Raw genomic sequence first — 26283 nt, 5'->3', positions numbered from 1 at the left:
GTCTTACCCAGCTGGACTTCATTAAAAAAGGCCTGTTGCCCAGGACCTGAGAGAAAAATGGGGCAGCATGATCTCTACTTGGGGTACCCTAAGTCCCCAGAGCCCAATTTGGACAGCAGCCAAGTCTACACAGCCAAGGTTTAAGACAGGTGGGAAGATGTTAAGGTGAGCAACTGGACGACCTTCCAGAGTATAAGCAGAGAGGCAGCACAGTGGGGCCAAGGGCTGTGGGAGCCTCTTTTCTTAGCCTTTCTGGAAAGGAAGACCTAGATACTCCCCAACTTTGGAGACCCCGGGGACTATGGGAAAGACTGCAGGATGATGTGGCTGTCTGGCCTCTCAAATCTTCTCCTTTCCAGGAGAAGCTGGTGTGGTACAGCAGTCCTATTTTAAGTTTAGATGCCTGGCAGTGAGCCCACTAGGTCATGGTCTCCCTGGTCTACCTTGGGGAAGTCTCTGCCCTTAAGGAAACCCACCTTTTCCCTGGAGGCCAAAACTGGACCACTGATGAGTCTGTATCTAAACCCACTGGGTCCAACCTTCCCTATGAAGGTGCCATCTGCCTCTCCTAGGTTGTAGGAATGAAGGGTGGAAACAAAAAGGAAACATGCTGTACTGCTTCCCCCATGCAGAACTTGGCACACAATTGTCAAAGCAGGGTCAGGACTTCTACCTTAAAGAACAAGCCATGGGTGTCAGGGTGGAGGCTGGGAGTTTCCTTACGTTGATTATTCACATCCAGTACACTTATAGTAACTGGGGGTTCCAGTACTCTTTGATCCCAAGCTATTTCTTTCTAGTTTAGTGACATACTTTATCATCTGAAAACACATGCATTTTCATTACTTAAGATTTCCTACTGGGTCACAAAAGTAACAGAGCACATGCACACACAGTTCTTTCTCATTACATACAAAGTCTGGTGACATTGAATCCCACAACCATGAAGTGGCTACTATTATTAGCCAGGAGAGGAAACTGCCCTGCCATGCAAAGACATTAGCTAACTCGCCCAGGCTGGTGCAGCCATTAAATGCTAAAGCTGAGATCTGACCCCAGGCAATCTAGTTCTACATTGACTCTCTTCATCTCTATGTTAAATGCATGTACATAAATCATTGCTTGAGGACATGTTTCCTATTGCTTTTTTTCTTTTTTTTTTTGTAGTAGAGAGGAAGGCAGAAAAAGAGAGTGAGTGAAAAACATTGATGTGATTGTGAGACGGAAACATCCATTGGCTGCCTCCCGTATCCCCCTGACCTGGGATCTAACCTGCCACCCAGGTATGTGCCCTGACTGGGAATAGAACGCACAACCTTTTGGTGTACAGAAAGATGCTCTGACTAACCGAGCCACCCGGCCTGGGAAAGATGCCTATATTTCATACGGCCTGCATTCACTGTGCATAGTCAACAATCAGAATGCAGGCAATACTGGGATTTCATGGGTTTAGACTTGCACTCTAGCTGGAGTTAATTGTTGTGACCCTGGACAAAGAAGAACCTAATTTCTCACTGCACCAAAGTCCTGCCTCTCCAAGCACTTTTAAAGCTCTGCCCTCTTAGGTGCTTCAGATCCTACGTTGGCAAGGAAGGAGCAGGACCTTTGGTCACCGAGAGCTTCCAAGCAGTGTGGTAGCGGAAGGCACGCAACTGGTCGGCCTCTGCATGTGCCTCTTGGTCCTCCATCTCGTCCTCCAGCTGCAGCTCTCTCCGCAAGCTGTTGTGCTTGGCCGACACTTTGGATGAGTATGTCATCTTCTCATGCACCCGCAGCACCTTCTTTTGCTGCTGCTCCTGTGGGGCGGGTCAGGTGGGGTCCTTCAAGGCCAGCCTGCACTCAACCCCCACCCCAGCACCCTCCACCCTGCTCCACCCTGCCTGAGTTTCCTCCCTTCTGCATTGCCTGGCCCCAGGGCAGCACAGACTTGAGGTGGTGCGCACTTAGCTTGGGCAGGGTTGGGGGTGCAAAGGAGGAAAGTGCTCTTCGGAAATCTGGCTGCGGCTTGTGAAGGGAAGAAAGAGCTGGGACAGACCTTGGTCCTTGGATACTCACTGAGCTAGACTTACTCCTCTCCTGATCTCTGAGCAGGAAGAAATCCACATCCCCAGACATGTGGAAAGGATTAGCTGAAAGGTCGGGGAGATATTCCGACTCTGTGGAGAGATATACCTCATTGGAGAGACAAGCCATCTCTTCCAAGCTGATGTCTGTGCTCCTGGGGGTCCTGGCACCCTCCCAGCCCAGCACAGGGAGCTTGAGTAAAAGCACATGCAAATGGCAAATGTTCTCTTGGGTCCAGCTGTGCCTAAAATCCACCCCTGGACCTTCCAGCTCCCTAAACTCACCTGTCTGGTTTAACCTAGTTGTAGTTGGGTGTCTGTCCCTGACTTCTCAAAGACATCTTGTGAACATGGCCCCTTCTGTGTCTCAGATATCTGCTAAATCCTTGGCTCTCTGTCGTCTCCCATTTAAAGTCTTAGTGGGGGATGTGAGTAGGTGGGATTGGGCAAATGGGAACAGAAAGATACTTTGCTTTGGGTGATGGGTACATGATGCAGTGTGCAGATGACGTTTTGTTGAGATTTTTTGTGAACCAAGGTCATTCCAATAACTTCAATAAAAAAATGAAGTCTCAGAAACCCCTACTCTGTAGAGGAGGGAAGCAAGAGCTTGCTGACTCCAGAGCTGAGGTGCTTACCTGCAAATGGGGAGGAGGCGCTCAATGTGAATATGCCTTGTTTTTGCAGAAGTCTGCTACCAGCCTCCCAAGGAAGGACTGGGCTTGGGGATGGGTGACAGCAATGTGCCTAAGGCCTGGGGAGGCAGTGCAAGAATTTGGGAGGACCCCAAGGACCCCAATTCCGCTACCTGCCCCAACCCCAGAGCTTGGAGAGAGGCTCCCACAGCTCAGGTATCAGGGAGGACTGAAGCCAAAAGGCACCAAACAAAGGGCTCAAAAATATAGTTGCTTTCTCCCTCTACCCTTGTTCTAAAAGAAACAGGGTTCTTTGGAAACAAAGTAAAACAAACAAACAAAAAAATTCTTGAAAGTGAAAGAATGTGAAAAAAGAAAAAAGTATTGGATTTGAATCATCTATTGGTAACATTTTTTAGGGTGTTTTCTTCTAGTACTTTTCAACACACCTTTTAAATAATTTCATAAATACTGTAAAAAAACACTTTGCCATCATCAGTTCCCTCTGAAATGACTAATTCTTTTTGAACCTTGTAAGCAAACATTAAGAGCTACAGTGACACACTATGTCATCAGGGTGCATTCAGCACTCGGATATCCTGAGGGCATTGCCAACTACTACTGACTGGTTTGGGGGAGCTGATTTTTCCAAAGGGAGACTAGAGGCCAAAGGCTGTGGGCAGCCTTCTAGATGTCTGGCTCACAAGCAGAAAGAGGGCACTGTTAAAAGGATTCAAAGTTATGATAGCTTCAAAATACCTGTATACAAGATACTTATTAATTATCAAGTGAAAAGGAGCTTTACAGTGGAGAAGTCTGGTAGACTCCATGTCACTCAAGTGACCAAAGTGAACATTGGTGAGAGAAAAGTTGGCACTCTCTCCAAAGGAAACGCAGGACATCACTCAGACCTTCCTGCCCAGGATGCTTCCTTTGTAGTCTGTCCTGAGGAAGGGTCAGAAAAGTCCAAAGTCATAGGCTTTCTACAATATCGTTGTACTATTCTTTCACCTTTTCTGTAAGACTTAAACTGTGTCAAAACACAAATTTAAAAAATTGAGTTATGCTCAGAATGAGAAGAATAAAGGTTATCTGTTCCTTGGCCCAACTGCTGGGAGGAAGTTGGAAGGAAGGGCCTCCAGTCAGTTCTTGACCTGGCTGGTGAAGAGGGAACAGAGCCTGCACTGTGGCAGGAGATGGCCCACAACAGGGAGGGACACAGTAGCAGTGCTGGCCTGAGGCCCATCAAGGACCTCTGAATTGGAGGGCCAGAGATGGGGCAAAGGCTCATGCAAGATGGGGATGAGGGGATCTGGGGGACAATTATAGGGGCTTGCTTGTGCAGTTTTGGCTTGAAGTGTGGTTCTTGTTCCATTGCTATTCATGACTTTCTTTTGTACACTGACTTTCATTCTGACAGACTCCAAGGGATACTTCCAAAGGGCTCCTCTCAGCCTGAGTCATCTAGGGAAGTAGATGGAGATGGTGATCCATGCACTTGACTCCCCATACAGTAGGTCCCTCTTACCACCAGAAAAGACATAACAAATTTACAAATGGTGGACAGCTCTCGACAACAAGAAAGGGTGACATCAGGGAGCAGAAACTGATAGGGAGCTTGGAGGAAGGGAAGTCAGACAGGATAGGGTTAAGTAGGGGAAAGTGCAGTCCAATACAGCTCCAGGAGGGGGGTATAGAGGGCGGAATGGCTCTTGGAAGCAGAAAGGGATAGGAGGGGCCTGAACAGAATTGCCACAGCCATTCTCTTCCTCAGACCACACCTCAATCTCTCTCTCTCTCTCTCTTTCTCTCTCTTCCTGTTCCTGGCCACCAACACAAGGCAGGGGCATTTGCCATAAATTCAGAATGGTAGGAGTGATTCTGGGTCACAGCGACAGGGCAACTAAGAGTCTTTATGTCCCTAAACTGGGTGGCAGCACCTCTCAGTCTCCATCAAGACTAATATGATAGTTAACAAGCACGGAGAATTACCCTTGGCCAGGATGAGGATGTTACATGACTTAACCTTCATAACAACCCGAGGTGGGAATTATTATTACCCCTAATGAGGAAACTGAGGCACAGAGAGGTAAGAATCTCACTAAAGGCTATGTAGCTATATGCTTTGTGGAGACTGGTTCTGAAAACAGAGTTTGCATTTGCAGTTAAGTGAGTAGGGGATTTTTAGTAGATAATCAGTGTATTATTATGAAAATAAGCTCACAACCAAGAATGGCAATCATTTGAAGCAAATCATCCCAGAAGTGCGAAGTTAGTTTACCATTTATAAGCCAATCAATGTAGTATACACCATAACAGAATGAGAGACAAAATTATATGATCATTTCAATAGATGCAGTTGCAAGTATTTCATAAAATTAAAAACTTATTTTGAATAAAAGTCTTAGAAAACTAGTCTCTAGAGGAGACTTCCACAGCCTGATAAAGGGAAGTGGAGTGGCCCGCAGAGATATCTGTGCCTGAATCCCTAAGCCTACGACTACATTCCCTTATATGATAAAGGGGACTTTGCAGATGTGATTACAGACCTAGAGATGGGGAGATGATCCAGGATCATCCAGATGGGATGCCCACTGTAATCACAAGGGTCCTTGTAAGATGGAGGCAGAAGGTTCCGCAGCAAGAGGAGGAGGTGTGATGAAAGAAACAGAGGTTGGAGTGATGTCATGGAGATTGGGAGATGCTATCTATACTATTGGCTTCAGAGACAGAAGAAGGGGCCACAAGCCAAGGAGTGCAGACAACTGGAAAAAGCAAAAAAAGGGATTCTCCCTCAGAGCCTTCAGTAGAAACGCAGCCCTGGGACACCCTGATGTTAACCCTGTAAGATCCCTTTCAGACTTCTGACCTCCAAAGTCATTAGATATTTGTGTTGTTTTAAGCCACTGAATTTGTGGTAATTTGTTACAACAGCAACAAGAAATAAATACAAGTATGTATTAGAAAGTTCTAGGTGAAATATTAAATGTCCCCTCCTACCCCAAGATCAGAAATAAAGCATGGAGACCTATCTTTGAACTTCTTTCTACTCAACATTTCAGCAAGGTTAGAAAGAACAATACAAAGTATAGGATTGGAGATTAAGGGAAAATCATGTCTTTCAAGGTGACATAACTGTATAGCAGAAAATAAAAAATCTACAAACAAAAAGTTTACAATTAGATTAATTAAAATGGCTTATAAATCTTAACTGTAGAATTAAAATAAAACTTATAGAGGATACAATAAGCAGAAATCTTTATGACCTTGGGAGAGGGGGTTGGTCAACAACAGAACACAAAATGTACTAACCATGAGAAAATGTTAAATTGAACTACATTAAAGTTAGAAACTCTTTCACTAAAAGGCACCATCAAGAGATTGAAAACACAAGCCACAGTGTGGGGGAAGGCAATTGCAAGGCCTAAAACTAGTGAATGACTTATATTCAGAATATGTGAAGAGCTCCTAGAAATCATTGAAATAAGAAGACAGACAACCCCATAGAAAAGTGGGCAGTAGATGTAGACAGAAACTGGCATTTCATAACACAGAATCATCAAACGCTCATAAACAGGTAGTCACACTACTTGGTAACCAGGGAACATAAAATACTAATACATAGCTAAATGAGCAGGTGATATTAAAAAGGACCAATAAAGTGCCAAGTGTTGGAGGGGATGTGAAGCAACTGGAATTCACACCTGTTGGTGGAATTGTGAATTGGTATAATTGCCTTGGAAAACTATTCAGTGCTATCTAATAAAGTTAAACATACAACCAGAAATTCCTCTCCTTCATAAATAGCTGGAAAAATGAGTGCTCATGTCCCCAAAGTAGCATGTGCAATATCCATAGCACTGTTATTTGTGATAGCTAACAACCAGAAACAACCCAAATGTTCATCAACAATAGAGAAGGGACTTCTGTTACATGTATCTCACAGATGTGAAGTTGAGTAAAAGGAGCCAGATCAAAAAAGCACAACGTGATTTCATTTATGTGAAATTCAAGAATGAATAAAATGATTCTGTGATAGCAGATTATGGGCCATCTTTTGGGGAAAGAGAACTTCTGAGCAGATGGAAATGTTCTAGATGGTGAATGGATGAAAGGTAAGGAGATTTATTCACTTGTCAAAACTGTATACTTGAGATTTGTTCTTTTCATTGTATATGATATGTCTCAGTGAAGAAACAAAACAAATCCAAAACTGAGATCCTACACCCTTAGTTTAACAATCAGTTCAGCACAAGCACCTATGAGTAGGAAAACTATTGGGTGAATGCCTGATGAGGATCTGTGAGGGAGGGTCAGGTGGCTACCATTTGAATTACTATTGCAGCATGGCCAGCATTGAGACAGCTGGATGTGTGGACTTCTTATGAAATGTAGTAAGAAGCACATTGCCCACCTAGGAAGGAGTTGTGGACAAAATGTAACATGGATTCATTCTGTGAAATATCTATTGTCCAATTTGAAGAAATACAGGGAACAGAGAAACAGTTATAATGACAGCACCAGGAAGCAGACACATAACCAAGGACATTCTACAGGATAATTAACACCATTTTCCCAACAACTCAAGGCACAGAAGGTGAAAGGATGTGAGGGTGTGGCTGTGCTAGATTAAGAGAGAAGGGAGATGTTTCTATCTCCTTTGAATCTTGATCAAAACAGATCTTCTTGGAGGAAGGCATTTCCTAGATAATTAAGTAAATCTGATGATGGTCTGGTTAATTTCATTGTGGGCTTGTAAGAAAACATTCCTATTTAAAAAAAAAATTCACATTGAGATATGTAGGGATGAAATGACACTTCTGGAATTAACTTTAAAATCTTTTGCCAAAAACCAAAAAGGAGAAAAGGGATAGATGAAGCAAATGTGGCAAAAGCTTGTCTACTGTCCAATCTGGTACTAGGTGTGTCAGTTCATGTGAATTCACTGGACTTCAGTCTCTACTTCTGGGCAGGTTTGGATTTTAATCAAAAGAAAGAAGATATTGGCGGGGGGGGAGGTGCAGTAGGCTGAGAGGAGGAAGCTTGGCCTGTGGACAGGAACAGGGAACATGCTCGTATCTGCACACCTCTGCAGATAACCAGGGAAGGACCAGACTGTCCTGTAAGCCCAGGAGTGTTGGGGGTGGATAGGGGCAGTGCAGAAACCAGGAGGAAGTCCAGGAAGCCAGGATGTACAGTGACAGAACAGGGGATCAGAGGATGCAGCTAGCTGCCTACCCTTTTTCCTCCTAACAGGTGGCTTTCACATGCATAGCTGAAAAGCTACATTTCTCAGCCTCCCTTGCAGACCCTAATGACCCTGTGATGAATAAAATATAGTCAGAAATTATTGGGTGGAGTTTATGGAAAGAATATTTTCTGAGGCAGGTAGACAGTTTTGCTCTTCTCTTTGGTCCCTCTCCCTGTCTGGAATGAAATGTGATGGCTGGAGCTGCAGCAGCCATTTTGTGACCATGTGACAACCTTGTTTTTGAAAGCCCTACAGTTAAAGAGAAAGTAGAAGAGAGATAGGAAGAGAAGAGATAGAAGAGAAGAGAGATAGTAGAAGAGATAGTAGAAGAGAAAGACTTGGGATATGGTCACCTGGATAATTTTGTAGAATTGCTATTGGTGGAGCTTCATGGAGTCATGGATTGCCTCCCACACTTCCCATTATTGGAAGAAACATATTCTGCTTTCTTTATGTTCCTGTTATTTCAGTTTTCAGTAACTCATTTTCTAATGGAAACAGAAGCATTTCCCTCTGCCTTTCACACTGGAGACTAGGTCTTAGGGCATCTGGAGCTGAGAGAGAAAGTGAAAGTCTCCACCACCTGAGACTTCAGCTCCCTGCTGTTTAGGTACCTTTGCCTTTTTTCCTCTGCTTCTTTTTTTCTTCTGTGATTGTAGGAGAACAGTTGTCTGAGGATTCCAGGCTGTTCTCTGTGGAGACACAAAGTGAGGGCCACAGCAAATGACATATTTTGTGATAGCTGTGAAGGTAGCACAAAGCTGAGAGTCTCAGACACCCTATAGGGCATGAAGGGCATGAAGGTAGCATGAAGGGGAGAGTCTCAAACACCCTATAGGGCTCCAGCCCCAGTGCTCTCACCTGCTTGCTGAGTGGGCTTGGCAAGTCGCTCAGCTTCTCTGAACCTTAGTTTCCATATTTGAGGTAATCATGCTGACTTTGCCAGGAAATTGCAAGAATTGTGCAAGAAAATGGCCACAAAATTTCCTAGCACATATGCCTGGCACACAGATGATTTTTTTATGCCTTCCCTTTCATATTCTTCAATTTATTCCTGAAGAGCTGCACAGGATTATACAGGAAGATCATGGGCTTTAAGCTTCTTCCTCCTGTCCTGCCAGCACTTTTGCTACCAGCTTTCCAGTTTCTTCCATCAGAGTTGGACCCACAGACTCAGGGATTTCTATTTCCTGTTCTCTCTTTAACTGATACCCATGGGGAAGGAGGCATTTGGCCCCATGCTTCTTCAACTCCAACTCAGGAATCTTTTGTAGCTTGGAGATCCCAGTATGTGCCAGCTCAGGAGTGCAGCCAGCTTAGAGGGCCCATGGGGTGGGGACTGGTGGAGAGCATGGAGGTATGCTTTGGTGGAGAGCTCAGGGAGTTGGTCCTCTTGGGCCAGTGTGGGGGTGGGTGACCTGGGATGATTAAGGAAAAGTGAGGACCTGGAAGCTGTGGGGTATACTTCCAAAGGCCAGGCCCTGAGCTTCTGGGTCATAGGGTATGGAAAGACTGAGGAAGAGGGGATTATTGTGGGACTGGCAGAAAGGTCAGGATCTGGAGCTGAAAACAAATGCCTCCAGGACCAAGCAGCATATATGGTGGTAAAGGGGAAGGAGACTGTAGGGAGTGGTGAGGCCTGTGAAGAACTCAGGGATACAGGTTGCTGAATCTTTATTATTTTCTGCCATTCTTAGTGACTATATGATTCAATTTCCACGTGGTAAACTTTATTTAACCATGTCATAGAAATCAGAAGATATCACTGTAATTTAAATAGACCCAAAACAAAAATAAGCCAAAAATCTTAATGAAATTTAATTTTTCTTAATTGAAAAGGCAATTGCACATACATAGCAAGTTTTTCTAACAATGCAGCTTTGATGTATTGACATCATGAAGATTGATATGACGTGTTTCTATGATGATAAGTCCCTACCTGAAACCCTTATAGATTTTTGTATATATACTCAGAGGCATTTTATGAATGAGTTTACTTAATGTTACTTGCTTTTTCACTAAAAATGCACCTGCTTATATGCTAAGACATTGATAAACCTCGAGGAAATCATACAAAGTGAAAAAATTCAGTCACAAAAGGGCAAATAATGTATGATTCCACTTATATAAGTTCCCTAGAGGTATCAAATTCATAGAGACAGAAAGGAGAATAGTGGGTGCCAGGGGCTGGGGAAGGGGAAGGGAGTTAATGTTTAATGGGTGCAGAGGCAAGACAGAGTTCTGGAGACAGATGATAGTGATGGCTACACAACAATGTGAATGTACTTAATGTCATTCAACTGGACATGTGAAAATGCTTTGAGTGCTTAAAAATATAAATGCTTAAATTTTATGTGTATTTTACCACAATTTTAATAAGTTAAAAAATACATCTGCTCAAGCACAAGCCTCCTAGTGGACCCTGAGATTATTTCCAAACTTCTGCAGTGGTCACTCTCCCTTACCAGGCTGAGCTGGACTATTTCTCACATACCTGGAACTCTGTCAATCTCATACAATTGACAATCTCAGTTTTAATTTGCATTTTTCAATTTCAAATGAGAGTATGTTGTTTTTTCAGGTGTTAATTATCCATTTGCTTCCCTCTTTCTGTTAATATCTTTTGCCAATTTTTCTATTGGGGTTTGTAGTTTTTAAATGATTCTTGAGAACTTTTATCTATTAAAGGACAGTAGCTTATTTGTTTGTCAGAGATGCTGAAAATATTTTTCCTTTAGATGATTTATCAATTTTCTTTGGACTATTTATTATATCTTTTCTTCACAGGACATTTTAATGTTTGCTTAGTGAAATGCTTTAGGGTTTTGTGTCCTGCTTAAAAAGGCATTCTGAATCTGAAGGTAAAATACATTATAAAATATTCCTGTGTTTTTCCTAGTACTTTAACAAAATTAAAAAAATTTTAATTAAAAAGTTTTCAGGAGACTTCCACCAAGATGGAGGCATAGGTGGAAACACTGTGCCTTCTCCCACAACCAAGTTTGAATACAACAAAGGTTTAGTAAGCAAAGACGCAGCCAAAGAACAGAAAATTGAACTATACAGAAGTCCGACAACAATGAACCATTCAACCGGACTGGTAAGAGGAGCAGAGCCAGCAACAAAGCAGGGTCCAGCCCAAAGGATCCCCTGACCCCAGGCGCCCAGGCAGCCAGGGTAGCATCGGGCGGAACCAGTGAGGGCCCAGGGCGACAGGCTGACCGTGGTCACACATTCACGCTCAAATAAACTAGCAAGGGAATGAGCGGTGAGCAGTGAGACAGACCGCGCAGGCCCCAGCAGCGGGAAGCAGCAGAGAGAACCACCATTGCTCCCCTTTGACCCCGCCCCCACATACAGCATCACAACCCAGCAACCTGGGTCACCCCACCCTGGTGAACACCTAAGGCTCTGCCCCTCATACATAACAGGTGCAAACAGACCAAAACATTATGGCTCAAGAACAGATCAAAGCCCCAGAGCCTATAATTCTAAGTGACCAAGAAATAGCAAACCTTTCAGATGCACAGTTCCAAACACTGGTGATCAGGATGCTCACAGAACTGGTTGATTTTAGTCACAAATTAGAGGAACATATGAAGGCTAAACTAATTGAAATGAAGGGAAATGCACAGAAAACCAATAGTGATGGAAAGGAAACTGGGACTCAAATCGAGGGAGTGGACCAGAGGAAGGAAGAAATGACTGAACAGAAAAATGGGAAGTAACAAGAATTCAAAAAAAATGAGGAGAGGCTTAGGAAACTCCAGGACATCTTTAAACATTCCAACATCCGAATTATAGGGGTACCAGAAGGGGAAGAGAAACAGCCATGAGTGGAAAACGTATTTGAACAAATAATAAAGGAGAACTTCCCCAGTCTGGTAAAGGAAATAGACTTCCAGGAAATCCAGGAAGCTCAGAGAGTCCCAAAGAAGTTGGATCCAAGGAGGAACACACCAAGGCACATCATAATGACATTAGCCAAGATTAAAATGAAGGAGAGAACCCTAGAAGCAGCAAGAGATAAGGGGACAGTTACCTACAAAGGAGTGCCCATCTGACTGTCAGCTGATTTCTCAAAAGACACCTTACAGGCAAGAAGGGGTTGGAAAGAAGTATTCCAAGTCATGAAATCCAAAGACCTACAGCCAAGATTACTCTATCCAGCAAAGCTTTCATTTAGAATGGAAGGGCAAATAAAGTGCTTCTCAGATGATGTGAGAATGGAAGGGCAAATAAAGTGCTTCTCAGATGATGTGAAAGGACAGCAAACTCACAGTTATTAACAACCACACCTGAAACAAAAGCAAACTAAGAGGACAGCAAGATCGGGAGCAGAACCATAGAAATGGAAATCACATGGAGGGTTAGGAACAGGGGAGTGGGAGGAGGAGAAGGAGGGAGAAGGTACAGAGAATAAGTAGCATAGACGGTAGGTAGAAAATAGATGGGGGAGAGCAAGAATAGTAGGGGAAATATAGAATATAAAGAACTTGAGACACATGGTCATAAACTAAAAGGGGGATGGTGGGGGAGGGGGTGTGCAGGGTGGAGGGGAATGAAGGGGAGGAATAGAACAACTGTAATGGTATAATCAATAAAATATATTTTTAAAAAGTTTTCAAAACATAAGCCTACTTTTAGAATAATACTCCAAGAGAAACAGGAAAAGGTGAGCTGGCTGAAAAATATTCTCATAAAAAGTGATAAAATACACACACACTCTGGACAATGGGAGATCTGGTGTGAGCTCTGGGCATCTGATGGTTCTCACACCTCATGAGTCACCAGACAGCACAGTGTGGGTTCTGCTGCTCACAGAGACCAAAGACTGCCAGCTCTCTGAGCAAGCCTGCCTCTTAGTGCTTCCCCACCCCTCAATAGCCCCTTCCTAGGGCTTCTGTAGCATAAGTGCTGACAGTTGTTTTTTCCTTTTTGTAATGCAAGTGTCTGACTTAAGCTTTGATTGTCTAGGTATCCATTTCAAGAGGCATCCCCTTCATAGCTGGCTATATCCCAGCTTATGGAGGCAACAAGACTAGAGCCAGGCACCTTTCCCACTGAGGCTCCTGTCTCAGAGATCTTAGGTGATTTCAATAACTGACCATTTGAGCTACTTGTTTCTTTTATCTTCCCTTCCTTTAAATTCCTACTCTTATCTTTAAATTTACCTATGAAGAGTGAGGTCTCAAACTCTAGGCTCCCACACTCAACCCCAAAGAAAGCAAAACTCCAGGCCCTTATGGGAAAGTGCTAGGCACGCTCTCTTCCTCTCTCTCTCCCTCCCCCTCTCCCTCTCTGTCTCCCTCTCCCTTTCCTTCTTATAGTTGTGTGGCCCCAGGTGTGCGGTGTGATTTTCAGGTGTTCTAAGAAAAAAACTCACCCCCCAAAGTTTCCTGGTGGTTATTTCTGAAGGGAATCTTGCAACAGAAGAATCACAAAGGCTTATCCATTGTGAAAAACATTAATCATTGTAAAATAAATAAATACATGGAGCCACTTTAAAATGAGTCAGAGCTGTCACCCCAGAAGAACTGCTTTGCATATCTTATACCTCAAAACTTTGGAATGTTAAAGCAGGGCAGATTAACTTTGGACTGGGCCTGAGCAACATCATGCCCCCCAAAATTACTTTCAAAGATAGTAAGAAAGCAGATATTATGACTTCTGTACTGATGACTACTGGACTGAATATTAAAAACTGTTTAGAATTAATATCAGTATGTTAAGTTATCTGCACCAATAGAAATGCCTTCCTTCTATTGGTGTAATTGTTCCCCTTCCCTTTGTCACAAATATCCATTGCTTTTTGTCCCCTAATTGGAACTACTTGGGCTTCTGCCTGAAACAGTGCACCAGAATAGCTATTTTCATTGATTTCGATAAAAGCTTGTGGCCCCTCACTTTGAAAAGCACTTTTGGGAATATAAGACAGAAAACTGTACTTGAACAAGAATTAAATAAAAAATAAAATAAAATAAAATAAATACAGAAAAAAAAGGAAAAGTACCTTTGCTTTTAGGTAAACATCATCAATAGGCTGAGACCAGACACCCAACATTTCCTTGAATTATTATACTTACATGGACCTCCTGTGTCTTGCTGGGATTCTGGTGATGGCCTTTCTCCAGCTGCATGGACCCATTCTGACAACTGTGTCCCTCCTCACTCATAGCTACCCCCTGAGAGCTGGCCAAACACCATTTGCACTGGCCTCCCTTTGACACCTTCCCCCATGTCAGGAATTCTGGCTTCTGGTCTGTCTGTCACCACTCCCAACTCAGACACTCCACTCACTCTGGTAGGCAGCAGGCGAGGTTATCCTCCCAGGGTACTTGCCCCTCTGACATGCTCCTTTTCCTCCTGTTCTGGCTTCCTTCTGGCCTGTCCAGTTGCTCTCTTCACCTCCTTTGCAAGTTTCTCCAAATGTCAGGATTCTTCAGGCTATGTCCAGGCCATCCTCCCTCTCTGTCTCAGGACCACAGCTTCAGTTTCCATTTGCTGATGACACCGACCCTCCTGACCTCTATTCTTCTAACCCCCAGGCTTCCATCAACAGCACTCTCTTCTGAGTTTCCATTTAGTTGTTCCCACAGGCACCTGAACCAAACACATCTGTCTGAGCTATCCACAGATCTAGTCCTCCCTTGCTCTCTGCCACCTCAGCAAAGAGCACATGATACACAGGTATTCTTAGATAAGAGATAAACTTGCCTTGACACTCCCTTCTCTCCCATGCTCACATTCAATAAGGAACCCAGTCCCAGGACTCTCTTCTAAAAAGCACAGGTTCCATCCAATCTACCTCCCTCCCACCTCAGCTACCACAACCCTTATTTAAGTCACTGTCTGTCTTCTCTGATTTCCTCTCCTCAGCCAGTTCTACATCAACTCCTGACCCCTCAACCCCAACATCATGGTAAATAATTTAAAAATACAATTAAAAAAAAACTGATCAAGTGTCTGCATCCTTTGTGGTAGCCATCGTCTAAGATGGCCCTCTACTAGGGAAAGCCTTATGTGCCAGAGCCCCAAAATCCTTTAAACCAGCCAACCCTAAGCATTCTCACCTTGCTTCATTCATTCCTTACCAGGAAAAACACAATCAAGTCTCTGCCCTGAGTTCCCTGCTCCCTCTGCCTCCTGAGCTCCCTAGTGCTTCCCTGCATGGCCCTGTGTGGTGTGCCTCCTTAAACCTAAATAATAATGAAACCTACATGTCGAAACAATAGGAACCACTCTCTCCCAGCACCTGACTTGTTATGATATCAATAGGGCAACCAGCTCTCTTTGCACTTGCTCTGTGACATTTGCTGCTGAGGGACTCTGGCCAACTCTGATTAATGGGGACGGGGTGTGATGATAGCTTACTCAGCCTCCACCCAGCCAATGTTTACAGTCATTTTCTAAGTGTCTGTGGTGCTACAGGTGCTGTGATGTCTTCTGGGAGTCAACATTCTGAACAGGTAACAAACAAAAATAAGATAAAGAGTTGGACGGTGATATGTGTTATACAGGAAAAAAAAAGGATAAAAGGCAAGTGAGAGAGATGTTCCAGTAAAGAGGGTGGTCAGAGAATCTCAGTGAGGTGAGACATTTGAACAGAGACCTGAAGGAAGTCAGCATGACATAACTGAGGCAAAAGAAGCAGATAGTGTGATATGGCTATCCCTTTTCTGACAGTGTGGCATGAGCTTAGAGAGTATGGGGAGATGAGGTGGCTGGGGCCCCACGAGCCATGGAAGGACCTTGGATTTCATTGAAAGAGCAATGTGAAGTCACATATAGGATTTGAGCGGGGAATGATACGATTCAAGGTGTGATTTTTAAGAGCTTGGAAGCTGTCATAGATGGGATTAGGCTGGTAACAGCTGGTGGGAATGTAGGTTTCTGGGCCTTGGATGTTGAGGGGAACAGAGAGAAGGAAGGGAGAATCCCTGATTATTGACTTGAACACCTGGATGGCAGTTAGTGTTGGGATACCTTGTGATGTGGCAGAAAGGAATAAAAGTTTGTGGTAGTTTGTTCTGTCACTGGACACTCAAGGGATTGCAGAGTAGGCAGCCAGGTATGAGTGTGGAGTTCAAGGGAGGTCAGACTGGATATTGGAACTGGGGCATCAATAGTTTTGAGTAACTGAGATTGCGAATCCTCCTAAAGCCACTGTGGGTCAGGTAGAGGTGGAATGTAGTCAGCTGTGCTGTGCACATGTATCAAATGTACAGAGTGGGTGTCAGGGCTGAACGTCCCTTCCCCTTGACAATACTCCATGGACCAGAGAGCACTTAGATGTTAAATCTCACACCTGGGGTTACAGGTGACTCCTGAGTGTTCAAGTTAGGTATGCCAAGAGGCTTCAGAAATACTTTAACCAATTGATTTCAGTTACTTTTTAAAGTATGCACATGTGTGATATATGCTAGGAACCCCTGTTTAAATAAGTCTAAAATTCTAAGGCAGCACTGAGTCACTGGCCACATTTTTCTTTCTTAGTGATGCATAAAATAATGCTGGTCTTTTAGAGTCTGAAGACAGCCCTTGGGAATTTGTGGGTTAGGGTCACTGAGCTGGATAGGAGTTGGTAGAAGAGGCTGAGAAGGGGAAGAGAGCAGAGGCAGGTGGGAAGTGTGGCTGCTTGGAAGCTGAGGGAGGGGAAGAAGCACCTTGAGTAGGTAGAGGTGGTGTGACTGTCACAAGCTGGTCATTTTGGTATTTAGATGACTCACAAATCAGTATTGCAGAATTCCCCTGAAGCACCAATGGTCCACCAGGCATAATGGTGCTGTAGGCTATGCCAAAGTCTGCTCCACCATTCCCAGAGAGCCTACCTGCTGCCCCCCATCTCCAGTCCCTCGCCTAGCCTCCCCTGTGGCAGCTGCTCTGTTCTGGGTCTTCATTTGCTTGCCCTCCTCTCACCACCCAGGGCGTTGTTTTGCTTGCAAGCCTTGAGTGCCTGTCCACTGCCCACTGAGGCCCAGCCTGGTGTATGGGCCCCCTGTGATTGCCCTCAACTTACCTTTTTAAAAAATATATTTTATTGATTATGCCATTACAGTTGTCCTATGCCCCCCCCTTCATTCCCCTCCACCCTGCACACCCCTCCCCCACCATTCCCCCCTATTTTGTTCATGTCCAGAACAAAGTTCTGGATGTCACAAGTTCTTTAGATTCTGTATTTCCCATAGTATTCTTGCCCTCCCCCCTGTCTATTTTCTACCTACTATTTATGCTACTTATTCTCTGTACCTTCTCCCTCCTTCTCCTCCTCCCACTCCCCTGTTCCTAACCCTCCATGTGATTTCCATTTCTATGGTTCTGCTCCCGATCTTGCTGTCCTCTTAGTTTGCTTTTGTTTCAGGTGTGGTTGTTAATAACTGTGAGTTTGCTGTCCTTTCACTGTTCTTATTTTTATCTTCATTTTCTTAGACAAGTCCCTTTAGCATTTCATATAATAAGGGCTTGGTGATGATGAACTCCTTGAATTTGATCTTATCTGAGAAGTACTTTATCTGTCCTTCCATTTTAAATGAAAGCTTTGCTGGATAGCATAATCTTGACTGTAGGTCTTTGGATTTCATTACTTGGAGTACTTCTTTCCAGCCCCTTCTTGCCTGTAAGATCTCTTTTGAGAAGTCCACTGACAGTCAGATGGGCACTCCTTTGTAGGTGACTGTCCCCTTATCTCTTGCTGCTTCTAGAATTCTCTCTTTCATTTTAATCTTGGCTAATGTAATTATGATGTGCCTTGGTGTGTTCCTTCTTGGGTCCAACTTCTTTGGGACTCTCTGAGCTTCCTGGATTTCCTGGAAGTCTATTTCCTTTGCCAGATTGGGGAAGTTCTCCTTTATTATTTGTTCAAATAAATTTTCCACTTGTTGCTCTTCGTCTTCCCCTCTGGTACTCCTATAATTCGAATGTTGGAATGTGGCGGACTTTGGCCAGCAGAGTCCACCTGTTGTGGCTGACAATGGGAATGAATGCACAGGTGACAGAAATCCTGTGGAGAAAAAGAGAACAGCACAGCTACTCTCTCAAGGCGAGAGTGCTTATGGATGCCTCAGCCACTCCCTCAAGAGGAGAGTGCCTGGACCCTTGCCTAGACAGGCTTTTATCATTTTCCTTGGGTCTTATATCAGAGAAAGATTTATTATTATCTATTACATAGAATATTGTTGTCTACATTTTAGGTACAATCAAGGAAATGAAAATAACATGCGAAGGGGAATGATGATGAGCTGATTAGCTCTGTCCTTAGGAAAATTCATACAGGCTTTGGAAATTACCTTGAAGATAGAGAATACACATTTGTTGTTTTAGACCAGGGTGATGGAGTTTTAGCAAGAGCAAGCCATAACTGTATGCATTTTCTAGGCCTGATTCCCATGAGAAAACTCGCTTTGAAGGTCTGGCTCCTGTCTACCACTTCACTTCTGTAGGTTTTCCACACTGAGCTGAGCCACATTTGCCAGACTAAAACAAACCAGTCCCCTATATTGGAATGTTTAAAGACATCTTGGGGGTTCCTAAGCATGGCCTCAATTTTTTTTTGAATTCTTGTTTCCTCATTCTTTTCTGTTTGGTCATTTTTTTTCTTCCTTCAGGTCCACTCCCTCGATTTGAGTCCCAGTTTCCTTTCCATCACTATTGGTTTCCTGTGCATTTCCCTTCATTTCAATTAGTTTAGCCTTCATTTGTTCCTCTAATTTGTGACTAAAATCAACCAATTCTGTGAGCATCCTGATCACTAGTATTTTGAACTGTGCATCTGAAAGGTTTGCTATTTCTTGGTCACTTAGAATTATAGGCTCTGGGGCTTTGATCTGTTCTTGAGCCATAATGTTTTGGTCTGTTTGCACCTGTTATGTATGAGGGGCAGAGCCTTAGGTGTTCACCAGGGTGGGGTGACCCAGGTTGCTGGGTTGTGATGCCGTATGTGGGGGCAGGGTCAGAGAGGGAAAAATATGGTGCTTTGCTCTGCTCTCTCTCAGATTTCTGTCCCCTCTGTGGCTTCCCACAAGCAAATTGGGCCCCTTCTGGTGCTGGTTCCCAGGTGTGTGGGCTTGTGTACCCTACAGGACTCTGTGAGTCTCTCCAATGAACTCTCTGTGAGCCTGGGAGCCTCTTCTGGCACCTCGACCCCAAAAGTTTTTGCAATTGGTGCTTTCAGCCTCTAATTCCCGTCACTGGGGCCCTAGCCTGAGCAGTCTGTCTCACTGTTTGCTCCTCGCTTGGTTCATCTGCGTGTGAATGTGTGAACACTGTCAGTAAGCCGCCTTGCCCCCTCACTGGGTCCACCTGTTGCCACCCCATGCCTGGGATCCGCCGACCACCACTGCCTTGCTCCTGGGTTGGTACCTAATGATCCTTCCTGCCTGACCCTGCTCCGCTGCTGATTCTGCCCCCTACCGGTCTGGCTGAATGGTTCGGCGTTGTGGGACTTTCGTACAGTTCAATTTTCTGTGTTTTGGCTGTGTTTTTGTTACTAAAACTTCATTGTCTTTAAACTTAGTTGCACGAGGAGGCACAGTGTTCCATCTTGGCTGGAAGTCTCAACTTACCTTTCTATATAATGGTGTGGCCCTCCCCCACAAGGCCACCTTTGTCTGTTTGCCTGCAGTTCTTCCCAGAGTGTCTTTTCCCCTCTCCATCTGCTCAAGTCCAGCCATCAGCCTGGATCTTCAGGTGAGCCCTCCCACAGGACCACAGGAGCTCACACAACCATGTGCTAAATTCTGTACATGCTGCATAACCCTCCTGTCTCAGGAACAGAGAAAGATGAGGAAACTGAGACTCAGAAGGTTTAGTGTTACCTCAGGTGCAGCTGGGTTCCAGTGCCGTGCTTGCCCTTAACCACTGGCTTGGAGAAAGGTCTGGGTCTGGCCTCAGGATGGGGCTCTGCAGGGAGCAGGCACCACCAGTGTGTGGCCCCAGAAAGCCATCTCCATTCTTTCCGTTCTTACACAATAAGAACATAAGGACTGTATTCCTGGCCTCCTCCAGCTTCTGTTTGCCCATGTGACTAAGTCTGGTGTCTGGAGATGGGCAGAAGTTCTTAAGGAGAGCACCAGGAGGTCAGCAGAGCAGTAGGATGACAGAGACCAGCCTTGGCTGCCACTCTGAGCTCTGTGCAAGTATTACTTTCTGGGCACTGTTTTGAGCAGCCAGCCTCAGTCCCGATGCACATTCTCACTGGACAGTAGCTGTGCATATAAAAGACTTTCAGGTTTTTTGACCCTGTGATACATCTTGTATTTCATCCCAGAAATGTGGAGTCGGGTAGGGGGAAATGCTTGTATAGGATATCTACTGTAGGACTGTTGGGAAAAGCAAATACTGAAACCAGAATTAACCCACAGTAGAGGGAGATCCAGTGAATGCTGCAATGTCACACTATGGGCATCTCTGCAATCTTTACAAAGCATGGATCATGAATGTGTACAGACAGTAAATGAACTCCACTACCTAGAGTTAAGTGAAGAAACTTGATCTCACAGCACATGAGGGCATTGGCACAGATTAAGCCCCACTCCACATCAGGGCCTGGAGGCCCTAAAAGGTGTGCTTGCTGAGACCTCTCTGCTGTCTCCTCTCCCATCTCCTTCTCCCTCCCTCTGCTCCAGTCACTCAGCCTCCTTGAGGCCCTCACACAGGCCCCACAAATCCTGCTCAGGACCTTTCCACTGGCTCCTCTGCCAGGGCACCTCCTTTGACCCTTTGCACAGAGGACTTTTTCTCTCTCAACTGATGCCTGCACAGAAGGGTCTTTCCTGACACCCAGTGAAAGACACACCCATATCAGTGGATGCCACTTGAATTCACTTTATTCTCAGCTCATATCACCTTATCTGAAGGCATCCGAATCATCTGAGCATTGCTCATTTTCTGTCTCCTACCTGTAGAATCTAAATCTCATGAGGATACTTTTGTTCACAGCCATGCCAACAGCATCCCTGGTATGCAGTTGAAACACTTGATTATTTGGTAAAAACAAACATGTACATTCCTTCACAGCCCTTGGTGCAGGAACCATCATAAGCTTTTATGTATGTGCTTGAATGTCCACCATATATTTGCAGGCAACTCAACCCCAGTCACTTAACCTCCTTCCAATCTTGGGCTTAGCAGGAGGATGGGAGTGGGCCCTGAATCGTGCTGCTTGCTGCTGAAATTCCAGCAATGCCAATTTGCATAAGTGGAAGGAAGCAGGAAGCCAGCTGAGGAGCTGAACATGGACAACCTCACCTGTTTCCCCTGCCCTCCCCTTCCCTTCCCTCCTGATCAGGGAACCTGACCACCTAAAAGCCAAGCATTGCCTCTCTTCCTCTCTTTCTGAGCCCCTTCTGTGAAATCTCCCTCAGACTTTCAAGAACACAATGCTGTCTTGTTTCCTGGGTGAGTATGGAGAGAGGAGATACTACTCACCATAAGCCACACCATGACGTACACATCACACAGACATCCGTATACACACATACACACGTGTGTTCACACCCACCCCACTCATACCTTCTACTTGTATTTGTGTGGCCCCACCTAAACACTGCTGGTGTCATAAGCCTGTCCTACTTGGCACTCTTTGCGACTTGTAATGGACAAATGCACCCACCCATGCCCCTCAGAGTCCCATCCTCAAAATTCAACCATGTTGTAGCACATGTCAGAAAAATTCTTCTATTTAAAGGCAAAATAGTATTTCATTATATAGATATGCTACATTTGTCTATCCATTCATCTATCAATGGGTATTTGAGTTGTTTCCACCTTTTGCCCATTGTGAATAATGCTGCTATATGCATGGATGGACACATACCTGTTTTAACCTCTGCTTTCAGGCTACAGGTGGAGTCACTGGATCATATATATGGTAATTCTATGTATAATTTTTTGAGAGCTGCTGTACTGTTTTCTGCAGCAGCTGCACCATTTTACTTTCTCACCAGCAATGCAGGAGAGTTCCAAATTTTCTACATTCTCATTAATACTTGTTTCTCTCTTTTATTATAATCATCCTAATAGGTGTGAAATGATACATCATCATAGTTTTGATTCAGATCTCTCTAATGACTAAGGATATTAAGTATGTTTTTTAAAAAAATTAAGCATGTTTTTGATTATGTTATTACAGTTGTCCCATGTTTTTCTCCCCTTTATCTGCTGCTGCCCTGCATGCCCCTCTCTCCTTCCAGCATTCCCTCAGTTCATGTCCATAGGTCATAGATATAAGTTTTTTGGCTTCTCCATTTTCTATACTATTCTTAACATCCCACTGTCCATTTTGTACCTACCAGTTATGCTATTATTCTCTGTATCTTTTCTCCCCTTGCTTCCTTTCCCCTCCCCACTGATAACCCTCCACATGATCTCCATTTCTATAATTCTGTTTCTGTTCTAGTTGCTTGTGTAGCTTGTTTTTGTTCTTTTTTTTTTTAGGTTTGGTTGTTGATAGTTTTGAGTTTGTTGTCATTTTACAGTTCATAGTTTTGATCATCTTCTTTTTTTTTTAGATAAGTCCCTTTAACACTTCACATAATAAGGGCTTGGTGATGATGAAATCCTTTAACTTGCTCTTCTCTGGGAAGCATTTTATCTGCCCTTCCATTCTAAATAATAGCGTTGCTGAATAGAGTAATCTTGGATGTAGGTCCTTGCCTTTCATGACTTTGGGTATTTCTTTCTAGCCCCTTGTTGCCTGTAAGTTTTCTTTTGAGAAATAAGCTGCTAATCACGGGAACTCCTTTGTAAGTAACTGTCTCTTTTTCTCTTGCTGGTTTAAGATTCTCTCCTTATCTTTAATCTTGGGTAATTTAACTATGATGTGTCTTGGTGTGTTCTTCCTTTAATCCAATATCTTTGGGGTTCTCTGGACTTCCTAGACTTCTTGGAAGTCTATTTTCTTCACCAGATTGGGGAAGTTGTCCTTCATTATTTTTTTCAAATAAGTTTTCAATTTCTTTCTCTTCCTCTTCTCCTTCTGGCACTCCTATGATTTGGATGTTGGAATGTTTAAAGATGTCCTGGATGTTTCTAAGCCTGTCTTCATTTTTTAAAATTCTTTTTTCTTTCTGATTGGATGTTTATTTCTGTTCTGATTGGATGTTTATTTCTTCCTTCTGGTCCAAACTGTTGCTTTGAGTACTGGTTTCCTTCCCTTCACTGTTGGTCCCCTGTGTATTTTTCTTTACTTCACTTTGCATAGCCTTAACTTCTTCTTCTATTTTGTGTCTGTGCTCCATCATTTCCATGAGCATCCTGATTACCAGTGAGTTTTTTAATATTTTATTTACTTTTAGAGAGGGAAGGGAGGGAGAAAGAGAAGGAGAAAAACATCAATGTGTGGTTGCCTCTTAGGCACCCTTTACTGGAGACCTGGTTAACAACCCAGGCATGTGGCCTGACTGGGAATCAAACTGGTGACCCTTTGGGTCTCAGGCCAGCACTCAATCCAGTGAGCCACTCCAGCCAGGGCCTAATTACCACTGTTTTGAACTCTGTATCTGACAGGTTGGTTATCTCCTCAGCTCTTAGTTCTTTTTCTGGAGTTTTGATCTGTTCTTTCATTTAGGCCATATTTCTTTGTCTTGGTGTACCTGTTATGTTGTAAGAGGTGGAGCCTTAGTATTCACTAGGGTGAGGCAATCTACTTTCTTGTTTTGTGGCTGTTTGTAGGGGAGGTGTCACTGGGGGAACGATGCCATTTGCTTGGCTCTCACCCTGATTTCAGTAACTTCTCCTGCTACCCTCAAGCAAATTGGGCCCTACTGGTGCTGATTCCAGGGTGGGTGGATTTGTGTACATTCTAGGACCCTGTGGGTTTCTCCAGCAAAACTCTCCTTTGAGACTGGAAGTTTATCCTGCTACTGCAACCCTCACAGATTTTTACCACGAGAGGTTTTGAAGCTTTATTTTCCCATGATGGAGCCCTGGATTATGTGGTCTGTCTTGCTCCCTAGTTGTTCCTTCTGGCTTATCTGCACGTGATGTAGGACTGTCTGCTTTGTCTCCTTGCTGCACATACTCTCTGCCCAGGCTGCCCATCTCTGCCCCTCCTACCAGTCTGGATGAATGTTTCTTCTTTAACTCCTTGGTTGTCAGACTTTCATAAAGTTCAACTTTCTGGCAGTTCTGGTTGTTTTTTGTTTTTAAATTTGTCACTAACCTTATTTTGGTTATGCAAGGAAGCAAAGTACATCTACCTATGCCTCCATCTTGGCTGGAAGTCCTTGATATTAAACACCTTGTCATGTGTTTATTGACTATTATATATTTTTGGAAAACTGTCTATTTAAATTCTTTGCCCATTTTTGAGTTGAAGTGTCTGGTTTTGATTGTTTTTGAGTTTTAGAAATTCTCTCTATATTCTGGATATCAGTATCTTGTCAAATATTTTTTTAAATGTCTGGCTCCTGAAAGGGTGGGGCAGGAATGTCTTATCTCCTTAAATCCCTGTTGACAAATGTGGCAGAGAAGTCACTCAGCTTTTGATGAAGACCCTCCGTAACTAAATATATAGCTCCAACTTGAGCAGGACAAGGCACCAGCAAGCCACACAAGAAATGTGGTCACTCTCACCACTGAAGCTGGTCGTAGGGGTTGGTACCCTCTCCACAAAATGACAATATGCACCAAAATTTCCCAGCCTCTTCATCACTTTCCTCTGGAAACTGAGTGTTTAACTAAACTCCAGAGTTCCTATTTTGGATTTTTAGAGTTGCCACCTCAATATTTGTTTTAGTGGAGAGACCGATTCCTGAATCTTACTACTCTGCCACCTCCCATGATGTCACTCTTGATATTGTGCTGTTTTAGATGCCATTGTAAATGGAATTGCTTTCTCAGTTTCCATTTGGACTGTTTATTGCTGGTGTATAGAACTAATCTTTGTGTGCTCATCTTGTATTCTGCCACTTTGCTGAATTCATTTATTAGCTTTAGTAGCTTTCTTGTGAATCCTTTGAGATATCTCTCTATAGGATCATGCCACCTGTGATTAGAGACGGTGTCACTTTCTCCTTTCCAATTTGGACACCTTTTGTCTTTCCTTGTCTAAGCACTCTGGCTACTACTCCCAGCACAGTGCTGATAGCAGACATCTGGCCTTATTCCTTCTCTGTAGAGAAGGCTTTCAGGCTAACAGAATTCTATGGAGGGCTTATTATGTGCCAGGTTCTGGGGAGACAGCAGCACACAAGAAAGACAAATACTCCTGTCCCAGGGAGTTTACATTCTACTGGAAGAGAAAGAGAAACAAGATAAGCAAGGAAAGATGAGGTAGGTTGACAGTGGAAAATGCTAACCAGAAAAATAAAGCAGGGAAGAGCCAAGAGAAGAAGAGAAATGGTGTGGGGTGCTTCAGGTTTTAAAGAGGATGTTCAGGGGAGGCCTCACCAAAAGGTGGTGTTCGAAAAAACTCCTGAGGGAAGAGAAGGAGGGAAGGAGCCACAAGGAAATCTAGGGAGAGAGCATTCATGACAGAGGGAACAGAAGTGCCAAGATGCTGAGGGAGTGTGCCTCGGCTATCCGAGGAACACAGGTGGCCAGAGTGGCAGGAAAGGAGTGAACACAGAGGGGAGAGCTGTTTATTGCTCATCTCTGCAAACTACCTGAGAGCAGGCGTCACCTCTATCTCATTGACTTCTGCAACCCCAGCAAACACAGTAGGTGTTCCATAAACATCAATCAAATGACTGAATAACAGTGGCCTGGCAACTGTATCTAACACATAGTTCATGTGGCCACCAGGGTGGGATTCAAATGGTCCAATGTTGCAGCTCCCCAGATGAACTTTGGATCACTTTAAAACCATAGTTCTTAAAATCGCCAACTATAACTTCCCTCAGCCCTGCTGTCACACAGAGGGAAAGCCTGGGCACCTGTATGGCTAAGAAGTTTCTTTAGATCCCTACATCTTTTGTTGATGCTTCCAGCATGGGGAGTGTGAACTTGAGGGGCAGCACGCATGTCTGTTCAGCATCTGCACCTGGTGAAAGAGTCATTTTAAACAGGGATGAACTTTCACCACACCCTCATTCCAGTGTCCCATAGCCTGGTCTCAGCCACTCAATGAAGACCACTTCCCACCTCTGTCCCCATGAAGCTCAGGCTGGGTTCCAGCCTAAATGTCAGGAACCCCCAAAATGAAGGGACCAGGTGCAGGCTGGGTCTCCCTGAAGTGGCTCTGAATTGAAGTGGGGTGCAGAGGGTAGGGGAGCCAGAGTTGGGGGCATGTCCTATAGCCCCTGTACACACTAGCCCTGACTGGGAAGCCTTGGAGACTGCTCTGGACTTTCCCTGGCTCTTCTGCCTGACCAAAGTCTCTATCAAGTGTCTTCTG

At 44.1% G+C, this 26283-nt stretch overlaps 1 protein-coding gene across 5 annotated transcripts in view; it reads right to left on the bottom strand.

Moving 5' to 3' along the window:
* CFAP100 (cilia and flagella associated protein 100) overlaps positions 1–26283 on the bottom strand; it is a 55447-nt gene that overhangs the window by 25109 nt on the left and 4055 nt on the right. For 3 of the 5 annotated variants that reach the window (XM_037034038.1, XM_037034040.1, XM_037034039.1), the window contains exons 3-6: positions 25856–25929; positions 8530–8641; positions 2056–2156; positions 1604–1796 (exon numbers count right to left, since the gene is read on the bottom strand). In XM_037034038.1, coding sequence (XP_036889933.1) covers positions 1604–1796; positions 2056–2156; positions 8530–8641; positions 25856–25929 — 480 coding nt within the window. The remainder of the gene's footprint in view (positions 1–1603; positions 1797–2055; positions 2157–8529; positions 8642–25855; positions 25930–26283) is intronic. The other 2 variants (XM_037034042.1, XM_037034041.1) reach the window with 2 other exon arrangements.

The sequence above is a fragment of the Sturnira hondurensis genome, unplaced genomic scaffold, assembly GCF_014824575.4.
Source record: "Sturnira hondurensis isolate 20B ecotype Veracruz unplaced genomic scaffold, ASM1482457v3 Scaffold0021971, whole genome shotgun sequence".
Classification (NCBI taxonomy): Eukaryota; Metazoa; Chordata; class Mammalia; order Chiroptera; family Phyllostomidae; genus Sturnira; species Sturnira hondurensis.
The sequence above is the reverse complement of the archived record's forward strand: the minus strand, read 5'-3'. Positions and strand labels throughout refer to the sequence as shown.